At 39.0% G+C, this 16,400-nt stretch overlaps 1 protein-coding gene across 1 annotated transcript; it reads right to left on the bottom strand.

Annotated features, from left to right (window-relative positions):
• Positions 1 to 3,416: 3,416 nt before the first annotated feature.
• Positions 3,417 to 16,096, bottom strand: CMAS (cytidine monophosphate N-acetylneuraminic acid synthetase). The gene is made up of 8 exons (XM_075758623.1): positions 15,873 to 16,096; positions 12,838 to 12,980; positions 12,474 to 12,629; positions 9,776 to 9,909; positions 8,419 to 8,513; positions 7,455 to 7,626; positions 5,434 to 5,584; positions 3,417 to 4,759 (listed from the first exon to the last, which is right to left on the bottom strand). Exons 1-8 carry the CDS (start codon positions 16,061 to 16,063, stop codon positions 4,488 to 4,490), a joined length of 1,314 nt encoding a protein of 437 aa, XP_075614738.1. The 5' UTR covers positions 16,064 to 16,096; the 3' UTR covers positions 3,417 to 4,487.
• Between the last annotated feature and the right edge of the window lie 304 nt (positions 16,097 to 16,400).

Raw genomic sequence — 16,400 nt, forward strand, 5'->3', positions numbered from 1 at the left:
AGGAAAGCATTGCCAAATACAGTGGTCTTTCCCTAGCTCCTTGTCCCTCTTAGTTTTACGGATATCTAACACAACTCCCTTCAGTCATCCTTCTTCCCAAGTGAAGAATTCTTACCTAGCTACAGCTCACGCTGATTCCTTCCTTTCAGCATCCATCTTATCCTCCCACAAACCTCTTGAGTGCTACAAACTTTTTAACATGTAAGAAATAAACCACACAGTATTCAAGATACATGCAAATCACTGATTTATACAGTGGAATAATTACTTTTATCCTTTTTGTTCTATATGCTTTTCCTAATCATTCCTAAAATTCAGTTTGCTTTTTTAACTACTAGCACACACTTGAAACCAATAGCTATTTTTCTGGATTATAACTCCTCAGCAGAAATGGCTATTTTCTATACATGAGGATTGTTTTTCTATTAAGCTCACCATATATATATATATATATTCAGTTTCATCAGCCCTGCTCTTTACTAACCTGAATAACTTGGCATCCTTGCCTCTGCATTGTTCACTGCTCATTCCCTTTTAACACACTCTTTATAAATAATTTAAAAATTCTTCCATCTGCAAAAAGAAAATAATGGCAACCCTTTTAGGGGAAGTGGTCTGTAATGCTACAGAGGGGTGGGAGACAGCTATAGAATGAGACTCCTCCCAAATGTTTCTTTCCTCCAGTATCTCTAGCAGTGGGAAAGCTCTGTTAAACCTGAGCTACATACATAAATGTACCTAGGATCAGAAATGGGGATAGACAAATCTGTCCAAGAATGAGAAACAAACCTACCATCCAAGGATTTTTCAGACAAGTACCTTAGTGACAAGTTTTTTCTAACTCATTTATGCAACAGGTTCATGCATAACAGTGTTTTTCTTGTACTGGACGTACCTTATTATTGCTTTTGTAACACTGACATTTAGGATAATTAGTCCTGCTGGGTGTAACTAAACTAATTTGGAATTATTTCTGGAAACAGGAAATAGTGTTTTAAGAGAATACTAATAGAAAGTATAATTTAAAACAAACCCTTCCTACACGGGCTCTGGAAAAGCTAGTTAACTAATCTGTCCTCCAGGTTTAAAAGTATTAAGAACTTGAAATCACCAAGTATTATAAAATCTCTCTAACCTCAAAAGGTTGTGTTTTATATGATTCATATTGATTTGAAATGAACTAAGGTCACAACACATTAGATCATCCTACGGGAAACAGCACAGAACTGGAGAAAACCGTATATTGAACAGCACAAAGATCAGATAAAAATAAATTAATGGAGCCACAAGTAGGTGAAGGTCTAACCCCTACCCCGTGCACTGAAATGTAACGACAGTAAGTTACTGTCTATCCTTCTTCCCTCAACTCTCCTGGCAAGAGCCACCAAACAGCCAAAACCAGTAAAGATCTCAAGGCCTAACTAAAAGAGCAATTCCCTCTTGAGAACATCCTGCCAAGTAATTCTCAGTATGTTCTGCTCAATTTACAAGATTATCCTTCTGTAGAAATACTGGGCTGGCTTTGACAGCTCAGCAAACAGAGAGATGAATCCTACCTTTTCACAAATGCAGGCACAAAGCACACAGCGGTGTGAAACCAGTTATCTGAATACATGGAAGACAGACAAGTGGAGAAGTTCAATATTATATAACCACACACAAAAAAACACTCAAGATTTACCTCCAAGACCAGATCAAGATGAAGATTTTAAGTAACTGCCTGTGTGCGCATGTGATTAATTGGGGCATTAAATTTGCCCACCTTCATCAGGTATGATCCATTCATGTGGCACATGAACTTACAAGTGTATGATTTACAGTATAGAAATTCATCATAAATCACCCCACAACCATTCTCTACTCAAAAGACTACAGAAAACTGTTTATTTCAACTTTCAGGTAATCAGCTATTTTTTTGTAATAGTTTATTATAAATTATTATAGCTTACTTTTTTCAGTTTCACAAAATCATAATAAACCAGTCCACATTAAGATTTTTTTTTAATATACTAGGCAATTTAAAGTAAAAACCAAGTGCTCACATGACCAAAAGATATTATTCCAAAAGCAGCCCACTATAACAGAAATGACCACTGAAATTTAGTTTGAGTGAACTGCACACCTCTAATGAAAGGCAATCATGGTGCCAGGATATGTACTGAAACAACAGTCATTGGCAAGAGATGCTAGGCCTTTGAAGCTTTCCCAGGACCTGGGATTTCCCCTTTAAGGTGACCATTATCCTCACTATCTCTGCCCCTCTGGGACTCCTGAATCCTTCATATGATTGATGATCTTCTGTAAAAACCAAGAGGAGTAATGAAGACATCCCTCATGCTGCTCTAGTTTATAGTTAGGCTTTCCCTTGCAGTGTGGGCAATACAAATCTGAACCTTTCAGGCAGCAGATCATGCATCTCCCATATTCTCAAACAGGGTTTATTTTGTAAATAGCGTCCAGAGCTCTTTTGTTCTTTAAATTTTTCCTATATATCCAATGTAAGATTATACCATGTTTTTCTAAAGAATTTGTCAAATTGAAAACACATCTATCAGCTACCATTTCTTTCTGCCCATTAACAACATTCATACAAAAGTGTTTCTGCATTTATTTTTGATACATGTAGAAATTTTGGGTAGAGACCCAATGGACATGTGGCACATTCAGCAAGCTGCTGAAACATTAGAAGAGTTCTTGATTCAAACAGTAAGCTACGAACAGTACTGCTGACTCATACTTTTATTCAATTGCACTTACTCATATTTTTGCTTTCTCTAACATCTCTAACATGAACAGGAATCAAGTTCATCACAGTCACCTTGTTTAAAGCTATCTATTCACAGAAAACTGTTCTTGATATCAAAGTCAGCAAGTTACTTGATGATGACAAGGTGAAGTAACTAAAAACTTGGCCAATTCTATATGACATTATCAAACTTGAATTATTCATCCAATCTGGACTTCCGCAGCTTTACCACATAGTCTATACAACAAAAATAATTCATCTACCTATACCAAAGTCCATAGTTCTGTCCAAAATGTGGCGCTCTTGTTATCAAAGTCCAGGGGATTTATCCAGTGCAGAACCCTAAACCTGACCGAAAGGAAATACTTAAATGATAACTTAGAGCCAATTAGTACAGTAAACTATTCACCTGTTAACCTTGTGACTGTAGATAGGCAGTGAATGAATTTGTTTAAAATTTTGCTTTGTAAAAGGAAGTAAAACACAAAGTTAATCAACACAGGGCAATATATCAGGTGATACTACATTGGGAGTGTCTATTTAACAGAGAAACAAAATAAAATGATGTGCCATTATTATTCACCTCCGTAGTAAGTGCCTGTGTACCACGTTTGGTGGTTTGTTTTTTTTTTTTAGCATAACCCAAGGCAGAACTTGACTCACTGATAAATACCAGGACTGAAAACTGATGTGTATTTTTAGTGTTGGTTCTACAAATTTTTTTACAGATAGCTGAGTTCTTTAAATGAAGACACAGGAAAAATTGTATATTACATAAAACCAAACATACATATACATCAGCTTTAACATGCTAAAAAGTCTGAATATATATTTTATATAAACTTGCAATCAACAACTATGCCTTGTGTTTTTTAAACAGCAGTTACTTTTCCATACAATAAACATTAAAGATTTTTTTTTTTAAATTTTTAATCATTAGGGGTTGTAATAAAGCCTTTGTAAGAGTTTCTGCAAAGGGAAGATCTCAAAGTTAATAGGAAATTTAACTCCAAATTTGGCAAAACATTTGGGTATGTTAATTTAAACATTTCAATAAACCCCAACATAAACAGATTCAAAGATAAGAGGCACAATTCCAAAGGCCATTTAATTATTTAAGAGCTTAAAATTGAAGAAATGCTTAAGTGCTTTTCTTAACTAATATTAACTGGTTTTACAGTAACTGAGCTGTCTTTTAAAAATATAGGAAGAAGTTTGATACTTATTTTACACCTGACCTCTTCAGCATATGCTAAAAAACCCTCTTCCTTACTAAGGATGAATCCCATAAAAGGCAAGCTCGCAACTACAACATCATATTGACATTTGATAAAGGAAAGGTAAATAAAATGAGCAAAACTGACTTTTTTTTTTTTTTTTAAGTCTGAATTACAAATCTTCAAGTCATGCAAAATCATTGATCCCTGAAAATATTTGGATTATGAAATAAAGACACACAATTCCTGTAGGACAGGTGCAATGATTAAGAGTAAATTTATAGGACACTACTTTTTGTAGCATTTCTTCCATTGCACTTACATGGCTTTTAAAATAATCATGGATATGATGATGATTATCAGCATACAATCATGAATTGTCTTAAAGTGGGACCTTAAATTAGAGGAAAACATATTTTTTACCTCTACTGCAATGTAAAACTTTAAAGATAAGCCATCCTTTGGGATACAGACATAATGAGAGAGGAAGGGGAAAAGAAAAGCAGGATTGACCAACTGTGATACTATTTTTTTATTAGCTCCTTATTTCCTCTCCTACTGTTCTCATTTCCCCATGCTTCCTTTCCTGCTGAACTCACTTCTTCCATTTGCTTTCTTGCAGAGTTCACTTTTTCTAACAACAAGAATATGTGTTCTGCAAACTCCCGGACAGCTCCACAGCCACCATTGCTTTTACAAATATAACCAGCAGCCTTCTGAGCAACAGCACAAGCATCAGCAGGCACACCGCTCATGCCAGCTTTCTTCAGGCATTCCACATCAGACTCTTCATTTCCTGTTGAGAAAGATGACAGACAAGACAAAATATCACACTGGGGAAAAATGAGAAAATTCAGTATTTTTCTGTGTACATATTAATCTATTTTTTTAAATTTGTATTGTCACAATTTTCATCTCAGCAGCTCAACAGCGCTTTGCACGTGTGAGTCAGTTGTCAGACATCTTAGTGATACACATAAACAGTGATCACACTTCACACAATCTTCAGAGAGAAGAGAATGGTACTTTTAAGAGTAGTAAAATTATCTGAGCAACTGAATAAGCATTTGCAGGACTATACACTTAAGCTGTCACTGAAATAGTTTTGTACAGAATCATATGGCTTTCAGTTTGAATTCTGTCCATTTCTTGTTTCCATTTCAGAATATCATCTATACAATATCCATCTGAAATGAACTAGAATCAGTTCAAAACTGTGAGCTGTAACTGTATGCTTGTGTGATATCAAAAGTGTTTAAGTTTCATTATAAAACCAGCTAAGATGTCCCTGACCAAATTAGACACCAATTCATCAATGCCTTTACTATTTAGATCATGCCCTAACAAGCCTTAAAATCCATTTTAGTTTAGTGTATTAACAATGAGCAACGTGTTTTGCACCTGAGCAGGACTATGAAGCTTGTATTTGTGTATACTATATGAAATTTTACTGAAAAAAAAGAAACTAACCTAAGTAAGCAACTTCTTTCCAGCTCAAACCCATGTCTTTTTGCCATTCCTCCAGGACTTGTAATTTATTTGTTGCACTAACTTTTGCTATACATCCCAGCTGCATGGCTGACAGTGTTTTTGAACAGTCTCTTTCAGAGATGAGTCGAACCTATTAAAATAAAGTCAAGTTAGAATAATTTCTACATACAAAGAAATAAGACATGTAAGTTGATTTATTAAAAAAAACAGCAAAAGTTTTGCTCATAGAAGCTCTCTCACATATCAGAAAAGCATTAAATAAATGGTTTCTTCAATCAAAACTCAGAGCTGACATGGTTAACATCCAAAAATCACATTGCAGTCCTGAAGTTGCTTTGGGAAAGTGAAACACCATTCTGTAGGCTTCCTTGGGGCTCAAAAGAAAAAAAAAAAAAAAAAAAAAATTTCATTTGTCTTTTTAAATGCAACATGGACCAAATAAAATATTGGATATCATAGTACAGTGGCATGCTATGTAGTGCAGTATCACCTAATTAAGCCACAGTAGGGAATAAGAGAATTCCCAAGGAAGATTCCTGTAATATTTGTGGAAGCAGAATATTATGAAGTATTTTCCATGACTCCTCTACCTAGTAACATCATTTTATTTACAGTAAGATTTCAGAGCATCAACAGAACACTAAACAGATTGAAGTGGCACAGCATGTTAATGTCCAGAAGTTCATTCCAAATCTGAAATTTCAGAAACAATGTACATGGTAAGCTAAACCCGTAAGATTATTGCGACAGGATGCTTTAAAAATCTCAGACGACCCCTCCAAGTTTTCTGTCCAAGCCGTGGACAAGCTTATCTTCTTTAATTACTTTTAAATACTAACAAATACTTGGCACTGATTTTAAGTACAAAACAAACAGGAGTGGTGCACAAAGCAAGAGTGTATCAGCAACATATACCAGAAATATGTAAAGTGTGGCACAAAGGCCAGGAGGTTTTTAATGAAAGATTCCATGTCACAGCAAGTAGGAAAATGGGCTCCCACAGCAAACAAAACAATGATTACAAGCTTCCTCCCCTTTTTGCCTCGGAAAACAAAGCTGAGGGAGTTTTGAAAAACCATCTACTGCATTTCACTGCCCCAAGGCAGCAACAGCTGCATCAAAGTATGTCATGAATGTCTTATCTAACCTGTTATAAAAAAAAATCCTACAATAGAGACTCCAAAAACGTATCCAGAGAAGCCTACTTGGGGTATAGCTACCTTTGTCTTATCCATGCCTATTTCTATCTGCAACAGAACTGAGTTAAGGCTCACTGAAGGCAGCCTAATTCTTTACTTAGTTCTTACTCCAAATAACTCTTCTAGGTATATCAAAAGTGGCAGCAGCACAGACAGAAAATAGCCAGGAGGCAAATTTTACATAAATGCAAGCAAATATTCAGATCAGCAGAATTTACTAGCAGTAATAATAATAAATAGTAGTAATAATAATAATAATGATAGCCATGTTACAATCTGTGGTTTCAGTTTTTCATTTACACTGAATTCATACAACTTCAAAGCACATAAGTTACGGTTAAAACGACTAAGCAGAGAAAAGTGTTTGGGGTTTGATTTCCCATCTTTGCAACAACCATGGGTGACCTAGGATGAACCAACTAATTTGCCTAGGTATTTCCTTCTCTTCTATAGCCAAGAGATAACTACATATCCCTGCTTGGTAAAGCTGACTTCTAATTGATGAGTGTCTGGACTACACAGAACGATATGATTGGTGCTAGCAAAACACCATAAAAATTTCTTCCCACATTTTTTCCATGTCAAAAAGAGAGACGGTACAGCTACTGTGAATGAGATTGAAAACTTTCTCAAAACCCTTCTTTTCCTCTAAGGGATCTGAGAGCAACACTGGACCAATGTATTATGCTGCTTCATCACAAGTGCTCTGAAGAAACTTCAACTTATATGCTGCAGGGTTTTAGAATCTTTTAATGTTCAGGTTACATCAGACAAATCCTCATACTTCAGAACAACACTTACCTGGATTCCTCTTTTCTTTAATAGATCAATACCAACAATATCTCTATAATCGTAGGAGACCATTTCCTTCTGATCTTCTGTCACATAAATGCGACCATTTGTCAGGCATCCATCAACACTGCAAACCAATAGCTTCACCTCTTTTAATGGCTCTTTGCCAAAATATCCAAAGCTAGACAAAGAAGTTATCTTTTTAGGATAGAAGTTTTTGCACACTCCAAAACCAAATATTTCAAATACAATTGTGATCTTCAGATAGAAGAATCAGCTTTGAAATTCTTTTTTTCTAATGCCTTTTCTCGTCATTGTCACTCTCCAACTATATTCTGTCTCTTCAAAGAAAAAAACAGAACAATACAAAAGACAGCACAGTTATGTTGTTCATCTAAAAATTAGGATGAGATTTATTTCCTTAGCGTAAGAGGTTATGCTCTGTAGCGTTTATTTGGGGCAAAACCAAAATGGAGTAAAGGATAAAAAGGCACAGAAAATATATTCCATTCCCACCCATTAATTCCTTAGAGAGGTACAGAGTAGCTGCCAGCTGCCTTTTCTTTGCAAGGTGTAATCAGCTCATACCTTCTGCATGAACACTCTCAGTTATGTGCATCAGTAAATGTGGTCCAGACCATGGAAGCCTAGGACAACTCAGCTGGAAAAGCCAGAGATGATACTAACACATTTCTATTGTATTGTCAGGCTTATACTTTTCCCTAAGCTGAACTTCTTAAAAAAAAAAAAACAAAACAAAAACAAACCCAACCCCCCCAAAAAACCCCCAAACATATAGAAAAGGTAATTCAGATGATTTCAATAGAGAGAGGAAAAAATGATCAGCAGAAATAAAGTTGTCCAATTAACTTTAATCTTGTTTACTTACATTACATACATTATAAATTCACATGACCATACTTTGAAACAAAGAGTGATATCAAAGAAATAAAGGATTAAAAAGTGCTTTTACCTCAATACCCTCTGTTCTGCAATAGGCCAATCAATGTCTATGTCGATATCCACACTGTGCTCTGCACGCATTTCATAGTAGGCCATTTTACCACCCTAAATAAAACAGAAACCATTAAGATTTTCTGCTTCGCTTAATACAAATACAAAACTGTACAATTTAGTACCATGTAATGAAAGCTAACTATCTGGTTCCACAGTGGTCACAGTAGCTTAAATATAAGTGAAACATCAATAATGATGTTTTACCAGTGACACAGAACCAAGCATTTGAAACAACTTCCTACAAGCAATAGTTAATAAGTATTTTCATTTTATAACTAGAGAAAGTATGCAAGAAAGATGTTATGCATTATAGTCATTACGTCACACTGATTCCACTAAGTCTTTTAATACAGTAAAAGAGCAATACCTTTAGCATGCACTTAGTAAGAGTATGCTTATTTTTTGTTTGCTATCTACACAAAGACTTAATTCCAATTGGGAAAATATCCGCCATACTCCAATGTAATTAAAAAAAAGTAAAAGTCCTGATCCTCAGAGAGCTAGTGGCCCAACCTTCATAAAATGTAGAATTCAACACAACTGTACTATCCAGATCAATACCGTCCACATGGCACTAACCGGCACTGCATATGTCTGTGCAAACTATAGAGACCTAAAGCTAGTATCTAGACATTAGTGAGGTATCTGGAAAAGACAGAAATAAGAACCTGGTATTCTTGATGTACCTAGTAAGGTATTCCCATTAGAAATATGGAAGTATCTACACTGGGCTTTTTTTTCAGTACTGCTGACAAATACTGGAAATCATCTGTAAGATGGAGAGCTTGTCTTGCATGAGAAAACTAAAAGACTGTACTTGTAAACAAACAAAATGAAAGCTGAAGTAAATACATTTGTTCTGCATTACTACACTGGGACATAAACATCAGGAAAGGGAAAAAGACTGTTTAAGTTACAGTAAAAAATTAGTATAAGACTAAACTGGCCAAGAAGACAAGTTTATGAGAGAAGCCTGTGACACTGCACCAAGGTCAGTTTCACACCCTCAGTAACACTAAAATGAATTACAAGATATGTACTTACATCCTGGCAAGCTGATGTGTAAGTCAATATTGTATTGGTTTAGGCTTATACTTATATACTGCTCTGTTATTTGCAGAAATGTGTTTGCTGTGGAAGATGCTGTTACTGGAACTGCCCTAGCTACAGCTAGCCCCATTAAGTTATGTAATAAGCAAAGTGTCCTGAGGTCAAAGTGCTGCTACTTCATACTGACTGCATCAGAAATAGAACACATTCTAGAATTAAAAAGATGTATTATCCTAAAGAGCATGAAAAACAGAAGCACTAACCTGCAAATAGCCTTTCTCAATCAAATGTCTCTTGGCAAAATAAAATGAGCCATTTTCATACAGCTCCCCAGGCCAATCTTGCCTCCGGTACCGTTTTGCTGGGTTCAGGTTTTGAGGCTCTGTCATTTTGTTTTCTGTTAAGAGTGAAAAATGACAAAGTAAGTTTTCCAGAATCCCTGTTCAGCATTACTTAACTTCCTTTAAATAGCTTTCTGTTGAAAAATTAAGGACACACTTCAGTCACCAACTTCCTTCATTATTGCCTCTCATTGCTTAGCTTTATAAAGAATTACTGCTTGCTCTTTCTTGGAACTATGGGTAACAAACTGGAGGACTGCCCTGCATTTCTAGCAGAGGAAAAGGAAATTGTTCATTCCAACTTAAAAAAAAAAAAGCCAACAAAAAAAACCAACCTAAAAAACCTGAGAGGTCATCGGCTCCAAAACTGGTTGTAGGGAGGACATTATTCTAGACTGTCCTTGCCAATGTGAAAGAAATACTATACTCTTTCTGTACTTGATCTCCTAGTATACGATAGAAGAGGTTTAACTTGCAGAGATGAAAAATAGACAAAAAACATATTTAGCTACCTACACCTAAAATCAGGAATGTCCTGAATGAACTTCAAGAGCTGAGAGGACCAACCTGAAATCTGCAAGGTGAAAAAAGAACATATGAAAGAAACTGTGCCTGTGAAAACATCTTGGCATTTCCCCAAAATACTTCCTATTTAAGGATACACATTATATTAACTTTTCATAAGTGATTTAATCAGGGTCCACAAATGACCAAACAAGTGTCTTTGAACAAACATGACGCCGTTAAGAGTCCATATTCTTATCAATGCCAGTAGTGCATGCAGGAGAAAATGAACCAGGGACCAGAGACGTCTGTCCTTACACCACCCAAATTCACACGCACAAAGCGGCTAAAATTCACCAGGTCTCATGATCTAGTAACCATGAAAAAGTTAGAGGGCATTCTCAAACACCCAAAACAACCTGAGGCTTTAGTATATATACACACCTTTTATTTCATAAATACACTATAGCTTTATGCTCAATGAAGTAAACATTTCCAGTGAGAGAGAGACATTTTTCCCTGTCAGGGTGCATCAATATTAAACCTTAATGCAAAAGGAACAATAGAGACACACAGGAAAAGATATAAAATTCTTTTAACATAATCTGTAAAGTCGACTGGAAAAAAAAAAAAGAGTACAATACTAAAGTGTATAATGCTCCCGTGAATCACTGTCACCTGAAGCACCACACTCTTGAAAGGCCATTTGCTGTTACCCTTAAGCCGGTAATGTCTGCACAATGTGTTCCTTGTTCTCCTCGCATATACTCCTTGCAATTGAATAATTCTTTATCTCTCGCCACATTAAAAGACTTTAGATATCATTTTATACTAAACAATTACTTGCCCTTTTAGGTAGGCCTTTAGGATTTTTTATTTTAATAATCTCCCTATTGAGACTAGGTGGCACACAACCACTTCAGAAAGGCGCATGGTACATCCAAATCAGATTTGCTCTTTCACAGATGTCCATTCTACCATCTCAAGATGTGAAGTGGACTTTCACTTGCTTGCCTAAAGTGCAATCCACAGAGTCCTAAACTGCCATCCACGATTTTGATACTCCTCTTATACCTTACAGCATCATGTTATTTCTCCTCTTACAAGGAATAATGAGAACATTCAAGTTATCCACTTATTCTAAACAAAGGCCTAACTTTTATTCCAACTTATCTCTAACACCAAGCTTCATTTATTTTGCATGCTCTTTTACAGCATGATGCTTTATAAACTCATTAAAAAAAATTTCATCTGAAGCAATTTACATCTCAGAATAATTGTAATGTCCGAGTAACACATTCATTTTTAAAAATTAAAAATAACGATGTGACAGTATCTGAACTAACCATTTTTAGAAAAAGAAGCAAATATTTCTGCTTTAAACACAGAAGCAAAACCGGTATAGATAATGCGTGGAACAGTTCTTTGTACAAGGACAAAAGGTACTTCTATAGCTACAACAAGGTACAATCTTTATTTGTAAGTAAAGAGTTCAGTCTTTAGTCATCTTGGCAACTGTAGCTGAGAGGCATATTTTCTCTGGCAAAAAGTCGTATTCTTCTGTATAAGCTAACTAACATGAGCTCAGTCCTCATGACTCAAAGGTACTTTGCAATTTGACTGAAGTCAGCAGCCAAATTAGCAGGCTGAAACAAACGCTAAGTCTTCAGGCTAAGAGGTTGCCACCCCATCTTCACTAAGACTTTACCTCACATTATTTGTCAGTTGTTAGCTACTGCATAGTAAGAACACACACTTTCCTAGTTAAGATAGGACCTCAGTGTCATGTCTACATACACATGAATACCCACCAAGCAGAAGTTAACATGTAAAGGTTTTGGGAGCTATATTTTGAGCTATATTGAGACAAGTCAATAACATTTTAATTTTCAATACCTTAGCATTTCTACAAAACAATTACAGAAAGGCTGAGCAATGATCAGTAGTATCAAAACAGCACCACTTAGAAGGGATTTCTAAGCTATCTCACACCTTTCCAAGAACTCAGCCCCTGCCTCTGATATCACTTCCTAATGTAAATACTACGGGTATGAAAATAAATCATTTAAAAAAAAAATATTAAGTATAACTGTAACCAGAAATGGCTAAATATTACCTCCTTTTTTTACCTCGCTCCATCTAAATTGATGCCGTCTGACAACAGAGAAGACAGAATCAAACCCCTCCTTCTGGATCAGATCTGCCACTTTTATAAGATCACTGGGATGTAAACAGGGAGACGTTGCTTGAATATTTCCTACAATATCAACCTCTAAAGAAAAACAAATATTTATGAAACAATGAATATTTTTAATACACACAACTGTGAAGCATGTTATGAGCCACAAAAAAAAAAAAAAAAAAGGAGAAGCTTTCCAGCTTTTATTTACTAAAGACTTTACTTATTCTTCTAAATAATAAGTACATCACCCCTCTGGGGCTACAACATAAAAGCTCAGCATATTTCATTTCTGATTTACCATGATGATGATTAAGAAACTCTCTGATAGCTTCTAGAGAAGTTGAAGAGTCTTGAGAAACTTCTGGGCTTCTGCGATGGACTTGAGCGCCAAACTGCTTTGCGACCTTCTCAATTTCATCGTGGTCTGTAGAAACCCATACACTGTTGGCAGACAGTGACAGAAATGAACACAAAGAATAAATCCCAGGATTGTTGACTTGCCTGCCGTAATCTAACCTGAACAACACCCTGGCTTATGTATGTACTAAACCTTGCAATGAAAGGAACTAGTTCTTATATTTGCGTCAGTAAAACTATCTCTGTCAGTCCAACACGCAACTTTTAACAACAGGAATAAAACACACACATTCTCTAGATTGCAAAATCTCAAGCTTGGGTTGCATTTCAGTTTAATACTGTAGGGTGCGTGACCTACCTTCCATGTAGGAAGCTTAAGCAACATAAAATTCCAAAGTGTTACCATAAAAATCCAGTGTCAGCACACCACAATTTGTTAGGCGTGCTAACAGATCAATGAAATGTGATGGGTTGAATGAGGCATTCAAAAATCATTTAAGAGTTCAGAAACAAGACTGACAACAAGTAAAACTGCCACACAGTTAGAATATTAGCTTATTCTGCAAGTGTTTTAAAAAGTGTTAATTTGGCTCCATACAATCCCAGAGAAAGAGCTGTTCAAGCTACATCACGTATGTTTTGGCACAGAAAGCCTTCAATACTGGTAAAGCAAGATTGTGATTGTTCAGGGATAATAAACATTTACAAGAGGAAGGGCTAAGTCTGAATATTATGTGATGATAAACACTGGCTGAGTACTGTGAGGTCACTCCTGCCATCACTGGGACAAAAGAGCATGTGAGATATAAAAACAAAAACTATGAAAAATAACCCTTCTTCTCTCAGTAGCACTAGCATTCTCAATGCACTGTACATAGCGAATGGTGCTTAAGTTTTTTTTCATCCAAAGACATCATGGGATCATCATAATAAAAATATGTATGACAGTGACAGTAATGTCAAGTCACACCCATGTGAACAAATGCAGAAGAGGTATTTTCCATCGACCGCTTCAGGCTTGTTAGGTACAGTATACACTCCCCATTCAACTAACAGAGTTTCGTTGTGTAACACGTACCCTGCAGCACAGCTGTTTCAAAGGTGACTAGAAAACCTACTGCACTTCCATCTAACGCACCTGTTATGCCTCAGTTAGGCTACATAACCTTAAATGACTTCCTCTTGGGCAAATTCAGATGCCAAACAGAAAATGAGGAGGTGACTCAAACCACCATATCCTCCACAGGCCATTAAGCAATACAGATTCACGAGCATTAAGTCATTACCAGTAATCCAGGTCAGAAAGGTTTTTGACTGCTTCTTTATTAGAAATTAAACCAAGCCAGTGATGCTTCCTCTACTTTTCAGACATAGTAAAAAAGATTTTCCAGAACAGAACGGTACAGCAGTTACGAGATACAGAAGGCTCGTGCTTACTTCCAGTTCTCTGTCTAGCTGGGCTACATTTCTACTTGACTACATCAAGCCCCTGCTCTGACCATAATGCAGTAAGTTTGCGTTGGGAACCTGCACCTACGTATGCTACATACCAAGTGCATCCTAACCACACATTAGTTTTAATTAAGTTTATCTGTGTGTGTGTAGAAAAGTCTCAGTTTTGTTCTGGCAGAAAAAAGAAATTTGTAATGCCCATATTCTTAATGCTAACAACATACTTGTTTCTACCTAGCTCTAATTATTGCTACCAAAGTTTTGTGCACTTTGCTAGAAATTGAGCTTCTCTTCTGTGTCACATGGGCACGCACAATTATTTTCTTCCGCTTGACATTTATGAGACTGCCCTTGACATGCTGCGTCCAGCTGCAGGCTCCCTGATACAAGAAAGAAAAACCGCAGCAAGCCCAGCGGAGAGCTAGCACGACGACTGGGGCCTGGGAGCACATGCATGCCAGGAGATGCTGAAAGAGCCGCCTCGATTCAGTCTTATGAAGAGAGGGCAAGGGCACGGGTTTATTGCCATCTTCAAGTACCTGATGGGCAGGTAGAGAGAAAACAGAGAAACTTTTCCTGGATGAGTGCAGTAGGGACACAGACACATATCACAAGAACAGAGAAGCACCAATTAGATAATCACAAAACAATTTTTCAACCATGAGGGCTCTCAATCCCTGGAGCCAGCACCCAGAAAAGGCTGTGGGTTCTTCATCCTTGGAGACACCCAAGCTCAGCATGCAGTCCCGAGCAAGCCTAACCGGTCCAGCTTTGCAGTGGGTGGGACCAGATGACCACCAACCGAAGCCATCCTAGGATTCAGCGGGTCACAGGAGATTACCTACAGCCTTTCAGTTTCATTTACTGCAGCTATCTTAATAAAGTAAAAAGGTCAACATTTACTGGCAAACATCACCAACCAGTGGCTCCCAACCACGAATGAGAACAACTTCCATTTCAAATTACCGTGCGGTAAGACTTTGATTCCTTCATTGCTTCGCAGCTCAGCCTCACCAGGAAGGGACGGCAGAGTTCATGGCGGGGTGCAGCCTGCTTGCTCGGCGCCCCGCCCGATCCTTAACCTGGTGCCACGTTAACTGCACCCCCTTGTCTTCAGCGAGGACCTCCCGCTACACACCTGCCTCACCCACGAACCCGAAGCAGCAGTTTCAGCGAGGCTAGAGACGCCCCGGGGGATGCCAGCCCCCTCACTGTAACGGCTGCCGTTGGCAGTTCAGCCGGGACTCCGGCGCCGAGCCTCGGAGCCTGTCAGGGAGAAGCCAGCTGCGAAGGGAGGGCTGCCCCGGGAGCCTGCTGCGGGCAGGGGCCTCTCCCCCCACCCCTCCCCGCGCCGGGGCCCCCCGACACCCCCATCCCAGCCCGGCACCCCCGTCCCGGCCCGGCACCCCCCTCCTGCCCCAGGCCCTGGCTGCGCGACTCGGCGTGCGGGAAGACACGCAGCCCACCGTCCCGCGGGAGGGGAGACCGGGGGGGGGGGGGGGGCAGCAGACGGCGCCTGCGCACCTGTGGAAGACGCCGGCGTCGCTGGCGGCGCGCAGCACCCAGCCGATGAGCGGCACCCCCGCCAGCAGCTTGATGTTCTTCAGCGGGATCCCCTTGCTGCCGCCGCGCGCCAGCACCAGCGCGGCCAGGTGGGCGCGCGGCCGCCCCTCACCCGCGAGCAGCGCCCGCGAGCCCCCTGCATCCGCCTCCATGGCGCTCTCCGCTCCTCTCCTCACCCCCCCCGCCCTTCCCCTGCCACGTGCCCAGGGTGCATGCTGGGAAGTGTAGTCCTCCTCCTCCTGCGGGGCGGGGCGGTGGCTCTTCCGCGCCTGCGTGCAGGGAGGGGGCGGGCACGAGGGGCGGGAGGCCGCCGAGGGGGCGGGGCGGAGGGCGGGGGTTGAGGGCGGAGGGGTTTGTGTGGGAGTCGGAGTCTGGTGCTCGGTGCGCTTCGTTTTGGGGGCGGTGGGGGTGAAGAGGGGGCGCGGTACCGCCTTTTGGCACGGGGTGTCCCCCCCTTTGGCACGGGGTACCCCGCAAAGCCCTGTCCTG

This window comes from Balearica regulorum, chromosome 1, assembly GCF_011004875.1.
Source record: "Balearica regulorum gibbericeps isolate bBalReg1 chromosome 1, bBalReg1.pri, whole genome shotgun sequence".
In the NCBI taxonomy this organism is placed as follows: Eukaryota; Metazoa; Chordata; class Aves; order Gruiformes; family Gruidae; genus Balearica; species Balearica regulorum.

What these genes read in the sequence shown, in the direction of transcription:
- CMAS (XM_075758623.1), bottom strand. Translation starts at nt 16,063, where the DNA reads ATGGAGGCGGATGCAGGGGGCTCGCGGGCGCTGCTCGCGGGTGAGGGG. An exon ending in GACGCCGGCGTCTTCCACAG is followed by an intron (nt 12,981 to 15,872) that starts GTGCGCAGGCGC and finishes GTCTGCCAACAG; the next exon opens with TGTATGGGTTTCTACAGACC. An exon ending in TAAAGAAAAGAGGAATCCAG is followed by an intron (nt 5,585 to 7,454) that starts GTAAGTGTTGTT and finishes TTATTTTAATAG; the next exon opens with GTTCGACTCATCTCTGAAAG.